The sequence below is a fragment of the Colossoma macropomum genome, unplaced genomic scaffold, assembly GCF_904425465.1.
Source record: "Colossoma macropomum unplaced genomic scaffold, Colossoma_macropomum, whole genome shotgun sequence".
NCBI classification, from domain to species: Eukaryota; Metazoa; Chordata; class Actinopteri; order Characiformes; family Serrasalmidae; genus Colossoma; species Colossoma macropomum.
In genome coordinates this window covers 111,268-123,989 of record NW_023494904.1, presented here as the reverse complement: position 1 = coordinate 123,989, position 12,722 = coordinate 111,268, and the positions used below count along the sequence as shown (strand labels likewise).

Below are 12,722 nucleotides of genomic sequence, written 5' to 3'. Positions count from 1 at the left end.
AATTTATGTTAGCAAAAATTACTACTGTAATTATAATGAACTGGAAAAAGGTGTGAATTATTATTATTATAAATACATACATCATCTAAACCGCTTATCCTTCTGGGTCACGGTGGGGTGCTGGAGCCTATCCCAGCTGTCATTGGGTGGAAGGCAGGATACACCCTGGACAGGTCGCAAGTCCATCGCAGGGCAGACAGACAGACATATACACTGTTATTATTATTATTATTATTATTATTATTATTGAATTCTTTGATTAGGAAACTACGTCTTACATGCTGAAATAAAATTCCTTCACTTAAAAGGTCTTTAAAAAGTATGAGCTCATTTACATGTTGATTTTTATTGACTCTTGCCTGAGAAACAGGTGAAAATACTGCAGCATTAAAAGACACAGAGCTAACTTCAAATGCAACTCCCAAACTGCCCACTAGAGGCCATCATCTCCTGAATTCTAACCTTCACTCTCACACACCTGTTCTCCATCTCCACTCATCAGCTCCCCTGCAAATACTCTCACACTCTTTCTCCAGCATTGTTAGTGTGTCACTGCAATCTTGAGCCTTTTTTCCCTGCAACGTTTGGACTCCTGCTGTTTCACAGCCGTGCTGTTGTTGTTCCTAGACGATTGTACTTTACAATAAGAGCACTTTCACTGACAACTGTATGGTAGGAATTTGACAAACTGAATGTTTTCACTTTTCTTTTTACTGTTCTGTTCCTATGAATTACAATTCAGAACCATTAGCCAACTGTGTTTGCACACAGAGGAATTAGACCACCGCATTTAACCCATCTGTGCAGTGAAACACCCACATACATGCACACTAGTGAACACACACACTAGAGGGCAGTGAGCACACTTGCCCGGAGCGGTGGGGAGCCCCATCCATGGCGCCCGGGGAGCAGTTGGGGGTTAGGTGCTTTGCACAAGGGCACTTCAGTCATGTATTGTAGGTTGAGGGGATTGAACCAGCAACCTTCTGGTCACAGGACTGGTTCCCTAACCTCTAGCCCATAATTGCCCCAAGTTATAGGTATTAAACTCTGCTTCCTTTGGTATTTTATCTAGGCATACCTTTCTTTTACATTTACAAAGATGGTCACTAAAAATGTAAATATTAAATACATTACTGTACTTTCTTGGCTAGAATTTGTACAAGCATTCATATAAAGGTACATAGTCCTGTTTATCGATACATCATGAGCAACATTACATGAATGTGTGAATAATCTTAATGGTAGTTTAAGTTCTGGAGGGCTACTGTGGGATTTACCCTTGTCAACTACTGCTTTTTGCCAAGTTATCTATTTGTTTGTTTTGTGTCTATGTTGTCTAGTATGTCTATGTGGAGTTGCCTTTTATGTTATATTTATGTATAATTTTTGCACATCGGAGTTGGAGAAACGCAATCTCATATTCATTATATATCAGTACTGGGATGTGCCTAATAAATAATAAGTGTCACATTTCTAAATATCAAAATGATCAATGATCAGTAAGCGAGAGTCCTCAGTAAGGCTGCGAGTCGATCCCAAAAAGATCCTGGATTCCTCATAGTGATGGGCTCCTTTCAGTGAATCATGTCACTCGACTTAGTTCACCAATAAGAACCGACTCTTTCGGCTCTTTTCCAAACGATTCTTCGGGAATAAATATTTAAAAAATACTTTATAATGCAACTTTCATTTAGGTGAAAATATCAAGGTACTACAAAAGTAAATTCAATATAATAACAAAAGCAGAACATTTAGAAAGAGACCGTACACAGCCAAAATAAATAAGTATATAATTCATACGGAGCCCCTAAGGGGCCGTGGTTAAAAAAGAACTTAATGACATTGCGTTCCCTCGCAAAATATATGCTCGTCAGACAGCAAGCAAACCTAGGACCACAGGTGCCCAAAGACATTGTCTACATTAGAGCTTTGTTTTAGCATAGCTAACGTTAAAAGCTGTTTTCCCAGTTTCACCAGTCTGTGCTGAGTTTATTCAGCTATTGTCCTCTGCATTCAAACTCAAGCAGCAAACCTCCATAACATGTAAGAAAAGGTCTGTCCAAATAAAAATGTCCTTAACCTACTTATAAAAGAAGTCAGGGTCTGTTCCATTGTCAGTTTTATTCAAACTCAGGCAAACTTAGCAACATGATGACCTTTTTTTCTAGAACAGCCCACTCACTCCTTCACAGAGACGCTCGCGCTTTCCCTCAGCCTCTTCCCGAACTTTCCACTGAGCGAAGCGCTGATAGACTCACAGAGAAACCAGTACAAACTGATTTCTGCTGCAAGATTTCTGGATTCCTCTCGGCACTTAAGCTGAATCACCCTTCTCACTCTACACAGCTGTTTTAGAAAAAAATAATAAGTGAGTTTTTAAGGCTAAAATACCTTGTAACATATGTTGGCGAAGATATGTTAACGTTAGCTTAGCTTAATACTGCTGGCAGTACTGAGGGGTGTATAAATATATCTAGCTAAAGATGTCCTTTTTAACAAATATTGTGGCGTTATATGTGCCCTGAGAGAAATAAAAGCAAAAATGGGGAAAAATCGGAGTATATGAGCGATACGGTGGCTAAAACGGCCATGAAGCTCCTCTCTGTTAGCTTAGCAGACGTAGCTAACTACGCTAACCCAGCTAACCTAGTTGGATTAGCCTGGAGAGCTAACAGTAATAATACGCAGTTTTAAGCTCTAAAGGCTGCGCTGTGCAGTCAGAATTGTGTCAGTGTGAATAGAAAGAAGCGGGAGTGCTGTTTTTATTAATGTGTTGGCTGCGTTTGGTGGGTTTTTTTTTAGACGTTAACGAACGACTACGACTCGTTCCAAAATGGCGAGTCAGGCAAAGACTACAACTCCCAGCAGGCCGTGCGAGTGACGTCAGCGATGGACGCGTCCGTCCAACGCAGAAGAGAAACACAGATAGAGAGAAAATCACACACCAGAGAAAAGGTCTAACCAGGAGTAAGGATGATTTTTAATGAAAAGAACGACAGAAATAAACAGGTTGCAGCTTAATAAGAAAGAAAAACGTCAAAACTGACAGACTAATTTATAATCTCGTTTCACTGTTAATCCCAGTGTTAATGCTCACTAAACTGAAACTGTTACTAAGGTGAATTCATTGTTCTCTTCCTAATTCCAAGTACTGTTGATGCAATTAAGTTATTGTTGTTTTTTTTCATTTAAATTGTATCTAAAAGCCAGTATATAGTTTACAGTATACACATACATACTCGTCCCTTTTTTTATTAAACAAACAAATAGACACCAGTGTGTTTAAGACCGCTTAAAATCAGACTTACTTAAGAAAGATATCATAATCTTCATAGAAGAACCATCAAAACTGAGAACTGTGCCCACACTTTAATTCTTTCTTTCTTCATTTCCCCCCTTTTTACCGTGCATCTGCATTTTGGGTAAGTATACACTGCCATATGATCTGTTCTCAAAGCAGTGGGCTGCTGCATTTCAGTCCAAGCCCTCCTTATCAAACCTACCATAGAATTCGACAGTGGGCCATACACTATATCAGGGACGGCTGGAATAGATGGGATATAATTATGTCATCTTGATTGATCAAGATCAAGATGATGCCATCTTCATCTTCAGTGAAATACCAGTCTAAAATCACCTAACACAACATATGACAGAATACACATTGTCATTAAATAATGTAAATTAGAATTATTAATGATCACAATTAACCATTCTTCCATCAAAATGTAGGTAATTATAGTGTGTGCTGTTGTTGCCAGGCAACTACTGAAGGAGTACAAGAGCTTTCAGTAGTTTTGTGTGATAACAAAAATATGATAATATACACTACATGGACCAAAAGTATGTGGACACTTAGCTGGAGCTGATAAAATGGACAGTGAGCGTAGAAACAAGGAGCAGTGTAGGCCAACATTGCTTGTGAGCTACATTTAGCTCTGTAGCTCCAGTAAAAAAGCTAAAGAAGCAGACTTCAGACACCGAAGATGTCTTAGCTGATCAACTACATTTGATGATTTAATGGAGACTTGAAACATGCTGCAGTTTTACAGTTAAACCAGTCCAGCTGCTTTGCCTTTGTCTCCACTGTTCAGCACTGAATCACTTGTTGGTCTGCATTTCAGTTGCTGCTTCTAAACAGGTGGGAGAGGCCTAAACAATAGATAAACAATAGGCACTTACCTGTGTAGTGTAGTAATGATCTAGTATGTTCAGATGGTAGGACACACATTCTGACAGTCCTTTCTGAAGTGCATTTTAATGTGTGTGTATAAAATCAAAGCTTACAGCTCACTCTGTTCAGTGTTTGTATGTGCTGAAGAAAATCAGTCATAAAAGTGTTATTCCACAGAGTTTCAATTAAAACGGCTGCCGTGATGCAAATGTTCCAGCAATCTACTCTGAAGGCTTCAAAGACAAACACCTTCTTATCTTTTACTTCAAAGTGTTATATTAACATATGTAGTGCTAACGAGGAAACATTTAACACGTAGCAATGTTTTTATGTTGATACAACATTTATTTACTAATAATTCAAAATTAAAGGCAGAGTAGATGGTATGTCAGTAAAGGCAGTCAGATCTGAGCTTTTTTTATGCAGCTTTATATGTGTGGAAATTGGAAATGAAGGTGGGACATCTACTGAAATTATACCAAAAAATACTTGTTACTACTCAGAGAAATGTTATAAAAAAGTGTGAATTTTGATACCATACATTTGGTACTTGTCTGCAATGCCTAAAAATCTTAATAATAATAATAATAATAATAAAATATACCATAAAAAAATAATAATAATAATAATCATGTTACATTTATATAGTGCCTTTCACAATCCCAGGGACTCTTTACATAAAAATAGCCTACTCCAAATCTGCTCAACAGAACCGTGAAGAAGTTTCTATATCTGTGCACCAAGCAGAGGGTGCCGGTGACTGTAGTGCTTTGTTCTCAGCTGGATCCCTGCCCTCTCTAGTTTCCTCATTCAGATCTTCCTGGTGCTGCTTCCAGTTGAGGTGACGGTTTCAAGAAAAAAACCTCAGCAGCTCCGGATCTAAATTCTATTTTTAGTTTTGCATTCTGCTTTAATGTTCAGCAGCGCTTAATAGTGAAGAAGGATTGAGTAATCCAGGCTCATCCTGACTATCTTCAAGATCAGCCCTACGTTATGCCTCATTGGCTCCATACAAAGGTAGGTTGAGATTTTAAACAGTGGCTGCTTTGAGAATCTTGCTACGTGACTGACACTTTGCAGGAACCACAATTCATATTATTGTCCTCAGTGTTTCTGATTTTCATTCATTCAGCACTTTGGTGGCTTTTTTTTTTTTGGTGTTGTTAACAAAGTGAAAGTAAAATAGGTTCAAGTTGAGACCTGACAGAGTGTAAGATTACATCAGAAGAGTGTCCTGAACATTGCATTTAAAACATATGCGTGTAATGCTATTCACTTGATTTGTGTTTTAATTCTGATGGTGTTACTATTAAACAGTAAATACATACTAATTAACATTACTTTTATTTTTCATGTAGTTTTCACCAAAAAGAGCACCGGAGCCAAAAAAACATGAAAGCAAATGAGCGTCAAAATACATTGCGCTGCCCGTGGACATTCATGAACAGACAGTAGTTAGTTAAAGCTATAATTATTGGCAAAATGTACAGTATCTCACAAAAGTGAGTACGCCAAATATTTTATTGTATCTTTTCATGGGACAACTTGAAATGAAACTTGGATTACTTATAGTCTTCATTGTCAGTTTTGTATAGCAGTATAGATGCACTGTCCTCTGAAAAGAACTCAATACACAGCCATTAATGTCTAAACAGGTGGCAACACAGTGGTCCCTCACATTGACAAGTCCAAATGTGCCTTGCCCAATTTGTGTCATTGTCCCTCCCTGGTGTCAGGTGACTCGTTAGAGTTACAAGGTTCCAGGTGTGAATTGGTGAGCAGGCTGTTAATTTTGGTGTTTCTGGGAACAATTTGCTCATACTGGCCACTGAATTTCAACATGGCACCTCATTGGCAAAGAACTCTCTGAGGATGTGAGAATAGAATTGTTGCTCTCACCAAGAGGGGCCTGGGCTGTAGAAGATTGCTAACACCCTGAAACTGAGCTATAGCACGGTGCCAAGGTCATACAGCGGTTTCCTAGGACGGTTCCACTCGAACAGGCCTCGCCAGGTCGACCAAAGAAGTTGAGTCCACTGTGTTCAGCGTCATATCCAGAGGTTGGCTTCAAAAGTAGATGCATGCGTGCTGCCAGCATTGCTGCAGAGGTTGAAGAAGAGGGAGGTCAGCCTGTCAGTGCTCATACCTTACGCCACACATGGAGGAGTGGATGAGGATTCCACTGGCAACCTGTGCAGCTCTGGTGAATTTCATGCCCAAGAGCGTTCAGGCAGTGCTAGATAATAATTGTGGTCACACAAAATATTGACACTTTGAGCACATTTTGGACATGTTCACTGTGAGGTCTACTTTTCAGAGGACAGTAAATCTATACTGCTATACAAGCTGTACACTGACTACTTCTATAGTGTTGTCCCATGAAAAGATATAATAAAATATTTTGCAGAAATGTGAGGGGTGTACTTACTTTTGTGAGATACTGTATTTAAAAATCTAACTTTAGAAATTTGAGGTAGTTAGTTTCTGTCTCTACTTATGTTTCTACTTATGTATGTCTTTATTTTTACATGGAAATGTTTTACTGGAACACTTTTACACAGTATTCAATGAAATAAGAGTGGAGTTTACCAATTTTCTCCCTTTAACAGGTATGCTAGTCTTATTGATGATGCCTGGCCTTCTCACAAGTTCAAATGGAGGTAATTCACTTGCAACACAACCACAAACTTGACAAATTTAAGATTTGCAACCTAAATATATGAGACATTTTTGGAGAGACAAAGGAGGTAGAGACTTCAGGAGTCATCATTATAAAAACAAGTTTGCATATAAAAATATTACTTCTAAAAGTTGTAGAAGGAATGTTGTGTTGGTCATCCTCTAGTCCTTCATCAGTGGTCATAGGACGCTGTTGGCTGGATATTTTTGATTGGTGGACACTTCTCAGTCCAGCAGTGACACTGAGGTATTTAAAAACTCCAGCAGCACTGTTGTGTCTGATCCACTCAGACTAGCACAACACACACTAACACACCACCACCATGTCAGTGTTACTGCAGTGCTGAGAATGATCCACCACCCAAATAGTACCTGCTCTTTGGTGGTCCTGTGGGGGTCCTTACTATTGAAGAACAGGGTAAAAGGGGTCTAGCAAAGTATGCACAGAAGAAGATTTACACAGTAAACTCACCATGTTACTTCTAGTAAGACAAACTGTTTGCGTTTGCAGTGATATGAGTGTATGAAAGTTTGTATATAGTACAGATACAGTTATGCGGTTCGTAATTTAATATCCACTATGCCATCAAAAAAGTCTGTAACATGTTAGTTTTTATTATTAAAGAAATAAAGATTATTAAAGTTTCGATGTTGTGAATGTTACACAATGCGAGGTTGGCTGCATATTTTAAACACAGAACATGCAGTATCAAAACAACAACACCAGTGATTATAACAATAATATCAGTAATAATAATCACTGTCTAACACTGTAATCTAATCTGTCTAATCACTAATAATCTAACATGGTTCTGCCTTTGACAGTTTTGCTGTTTTTATGGATCATGGTTACTAATCTCAGCACCTCGAAAGCTGGTAACCTTTTTTTCTATTTTAGACCTAAATTTGCACTTTTGTTACATTCTGGAAAATGTAATAAAACCTGGTCATATTTGTCTCTTTCAGTGAAATTCTCAGTGTTGGTTCCTAATTCAGTGTCAGCTCTATCAGGATCCTCGGTCATCCTGCCTTGTGGACTTTCTCCCTCCTATGATGCTGAAACGTTTGAATTTTGCTGGTGCAAAAATGACGACTATGACAACCCCGTTCTGCTCTACGAGAACCTGAAAGTCCAGGAGAACGCTGGAGATCCTCAGTACAGAGGCAGAGTGTATCTGATTGGGGAACTGGATAAAGGGAACATCTCTCTGAAACTGGAGAACCTCACACTGGCAGATAATGGGGAATATATGTGCAATGTTGAGGGCCCACAGTGGTATGACAGAGCCAATATATCGTTACTAGTGAAAGGTAAGAACCACAGCCCAACTCACAGCAACTTACACTTTACCTTAAACAGTACCAAGTCAACTAAGTTGATTAAATTGGACTAAATAATTTGAAATTTCAAAAATTACATATGGATGACTAAGAAATGTGTTATGATGAGTGTGACACTGTCAAATGTGAAATGAGCGGTAACACTGTCACTGTCAAATCATCCAATATGAAGCTAATAACTATAGACTAAAAAGTCTTACGAGCTTTAAGATGATCCTTATATTCAAATAAAAAACCTATAAACAACATATACAACAACATTCACTGTATTCACAACATTGACTGATGTTTAACCTTCCAACTCATCCTCAAACTCCTCCTGTCTTAAGCACTAGGAACTCTTCCTGTTCTCTCCTTTGCTGAAGCTGGAGAATGGATGAATGTTACCTGTGCATCCGGTGGCTGGTCACCAAAGCCCTCCCTCACCTGGAGAGACAGAGGAGGAAGAGAACTTGAGAGCGGTAATGATCACTATATAACAGGTAACTACACTGAAAAATACATTTCCTGTAAATTAAACAGATAATACTTATGTTGTTTTTATAGAGAACAGTTACTTTGTGTATATTCTGTAAATGCTTTATCAAAAAAAAGTTTCCTTTATAAATTTTAGAAATATTTCCTTGAAACAAAGAAAAAAATCATTTGAAAAGCATCTTAATATCATACAGCATATAGAATCCTGTAGTGTTTTCTAACAGCACTTCCAGAGAAAGAGATTACTAGAGGTAAAATCTCCGTCTCTATAAACAAAAGACAAAACAGACTCATTAAGCGTAACTTGTCAAGTGCTACATTGAGCACTACATTACACTTCTGCCTTCGCATACTTTTGCATGTTCCTTTTTTTTGACCGAACCATAAAATCTTACATATCCTAAGATTCAGCTAAAAAAAATATGGAAAACAATAAATATTTGTGCACAGTATTTATTAATTAACCCATGAAACTACAGTAGCACAAAAATGAGTAGGTTTTTTTTTTTGCAGTTTTTCGATATTGTGATATCGATATCATTTGTCTATTTATATATGACCTTTGGCAGTTTCTGTCCTCAGTTTAAAAAGAGCAATTTGCAAACCCAACACAATAAGGTTCTGTTTTTGTTTTTACACAGTCTGTATCATCTGCATCATGATGCCAAAACCAAATGCGTTTTCTGAATAACATGATTTGGGTTGCAATTCTTGCTTTTCTCTTTCATCTCTCTCAAAGTTGCCCAAAGACACTCCCCACATGACATTCTCCGAATTAGAAACTCTGATTGAGTGATGGAAACCAAAGCCAACCTGCACACTCAACACGTTAAATCTCGAAACGCTGTGCACCGTCTTGCTGTGGTTTCTGGGTTGAAGGACATGTTTCGTTTAAACGCTGCAAAACGGAGTGCAATGGGCTTGGAGTTGTTTTTGATCTCCACCGTCTAATCTTATTACCTTTTGTGTGTTAATTTTGATAAAAACGGGTTCTGCCCTCTGCCTGTCTCTTGGGGCCCAATGACAGCCGCAAGAGCTGGCGGGAGGGCAGGGGCTCATGTCCTACCTTCATGCTCGTGTGGCCTTTGTTGTCCTCCCATCCCTGGTGACTGCCCTCCTCCTCCCGCCGTCACTTCAGCACTCTCAGCAGTGTTCGAGGTTCAGTTCCTGCCCTCCCGCCGGCTCTCGCGGCTGTCATCGGGGCCCAGGGGGCGGGTGCAGGTCAGAACCAGTTTTCATCAAAATAAACACACAAAGGTAATAAGATTGGACGGTGGAGTCTTTTCGGTGTCTGGGATTATTAAAACGATGTTTGGAAAAACCTCATAAGTCAAAACATCGTTTTCAATGTAGATAAATATGATGTCATTATGGTAGTTATAGTGAACTATGCCTGTCACTGCATAAAACTACAGAAACTGACAGTTAAAACAGAAGTTAAGACCCTCTGAGGTTTATCTTAGTTAGGACAGTAGGAGATTTTGTGTAGTTAGGATATTTGTGTAATACTGTTTTCTTATCTGGAGTTGGAATGATAAGATTATGAACTTAAGAAGTTTTGTTCTGTAATAGCTTCTGTTCTAAATTCAGTCTTAACTGAAGTTGTCATTGTGACTAAACAGATGAAAAAAGAGTTAAGAAGTTTCTGTTGTATGGCCCCAGGAACATTATCTTAAGATATTAGTCAAAACAATTATAACTATTACAGGGCCTCTCTGAACTTCCGTACTGATGGCTACTAAACCTCAACGTGCTGTTCTCTCTGCCTTTCTCTCTCATGTAGACTCTGAAGGGTTGGTGAGTGTGAGCTCTTGGCTGCTTCTCTCTCCCTCTGAGTCAGAGTGGATCTCTGTTCTGTGGTGTATCTGATCATGAGACGAGAGAGGGAGAGTGCTGCACTCAACCTGCTACTACACACATCAGATACCTGGTAAAGTGCTATAACGATATACTAGACACGTCAATGTCATTTACTTATTTTACATGTCAGATGTACTAATAAAACACATATATTTGATCAGGAGTTTCTCCAGAATGGAAAGCCTTCATCATCTTACTGGTTATCAGTCTTTTGGTTTTCGCTTTAATGGCAATTTTCAGCATCCCCAAGATTAAAAGTAGGAAATGTTTAGTTATCAGTGAAAGCATATCAATAGCTTCATACTTTAAAAAAAAAAAAACATTGTAATCTTTGAAATATTTGGAATACAGGCCCATTGTTCCCAAAGGATCCGAAGCCTGCTCAGTTGGTGAGATTCATTGTACCATTGTGAATAATTAATTAGCTTTGATCATGTCTTTGTTGAAAGTAATATACACTATATGGATAAACGTATTGGGACACCCCTCTTAATTATTGAGTTCAAGTGTTTCACTCATGCTTACTGCTAACAGGTGGATAAAACTAAGCACATAGCCTTGCAGTCTCAATAGACAAACACCGGCAGTAGAATGGGTCGTACTGGTGAGCTCAGTGACTTTAAGCACGGCGCTGTGAGGATGTAACCTCTGCCACAACTCAGTTTGTGAAATTTCTGCCCTGCTAGATCTGCCCCAGACAGCTGTAAGTATTATTACTGTAAAATGGAAGTGTCTAGGAGTAACAACAGCTAAGCCATGAAGCGGTAGCCCACGCAAACTCATGGAGTGAAGCCATCGAGTGCTGAAACCACTACTGCCTATTCTCTGTTGAATCACTCACTAAAGAGTTCCAAATTGGCTCTGGAAGCAACATCAGCAAAAGAACTGTGTGTTAGGAGTTTCACGAAATGGGTTTCCATGGCCAAGCAGCTGCACACAAGCCTGAGATCAAACTGCACAATGCCAGGCATCTGGGGGAGTTGTGTAAAGTGCCACTACTGGACTCTGGAGCAGTGGAAACATATTCTGTGGAGTGATAATTCACATTTCTCTATCTGATTCTGATGGACGAGTCTGGGTTTGGTGAATGCCAGGTTACCTGCCTGACTGCATTGTGCCAACTGTAAAGTTTGGTGGAGTAGGGATAATGCTAAGGGGCTGTTTTTCAGGGGTTGGCCTAGAACCCTTAGTTCCCGCAGACACTCTCCAAAATCTTGTAGAAAGCTTTCCAGAAGAGTAGAAGCTGTTATAGCTGCAAAGGGAGATTAACTCCATATTAATGCCTATGGATTTAGAAAGGGATGTCATAAAAGCTCCTGTAGGTGCACTGATACTTTTGTCCATATAGTGTATCATGCAATTACCGACATAATGTTAATTTCATTGTTTGACTGGTCTGGCTAGTTTTGTGTATTCAAAAGAGAAATTGTGTTGATTTCTTTCTCTTTGAGGTCATTTAGAAGAGCAAGTACGTTTTATTGGTGAGTAGAAGAAATAACACCTCTAACCATTTCATTATGCTATATAATGAACTAGAATATTCTTTGTATTATAAATTTAAAGTTTGATGTCTGAAGGCACACCATTCAATATGATCCTATCTGTTTTACATAATCATCAGTTAATGCATAACAATATGACGTGTAAACAACCCCAAAAAGAAATAAATGGAATACGATAATGACATAAAAATATGAATAATCATTAGAAATTTTGTTAAATGTGAACCCTATGAAATCCTGCCTTTATTGTTCATCAGCTTGAGCCTGTGCTGAAAATGGGAAAAATTAAATTAAAATGGAAAAAAATAAAATTTAAGTTAAATAAAATGGGAAAAGTATTAATTAGAGCATTTGAAGTCATGTGTCCTAAGTTTTTAAAGTATTTTGAATTAAAACAGCCACAAAACATCACAGATCCACCACTATGTCTCATACTGAGGATGCGAAACAGTCTTTTCTTACCTGACCATAGAACCCTGTTCCAATCCAAGTCCAAGGCATGTTCACTATGACATGCAGATGCTTACATTTGTGGTTTGATAATGGCAGATGTTTTCTTCTGGCGAGCCCTCAAAGTAGTTTGTTAGCATAGAGGTATTGCCTGATTGTAGTTTTAGAGATTTGGTGAACCCACGACACTCCTTGGAGAAAGTTCTGCCTTATGAATCATCCGCCTTCTAAAACAC

General features: G+C 38.6%; 1 protein-coding gene across 1 annotated transcript; it reads left to right on the top strand.

Annotated features, from left to right (window-relative positions):
* The first annotated feature begins 5,038 nt into the window (after nucleotides 1-5,038).
* LOC118800541 (butyrophilin subfamily 2 member A2-like) lies at nucleotides 5,039-10,475 on the top strand. The gene is made up of 7 exons (XM_036560799.1): nucleotides 5,039-5,194; nucleotides 6,787-6,837; nucleotides 7,682-7,732; nucleotides 7,823-8,167; nucleotides 8,527-8,679; nucleotides 9,702-9,895; nucleotides 10,458-10,475. The coding sequence occupies exons 2-7, from the start codon at nucleotides 6,789-6,791 to the stop codon at nucleotides 10,473-10,475; spliced, it is 810 nt and encodes a 269-aa protein (XP_036416692.1). The 5' UTR covers nucleotides 5,039-5,194; nucleotides 6,787-6,788.
* The last annotated feature ends 2,247 nt before the right edge of the window (nucleotides 10,476-12,722 follow it).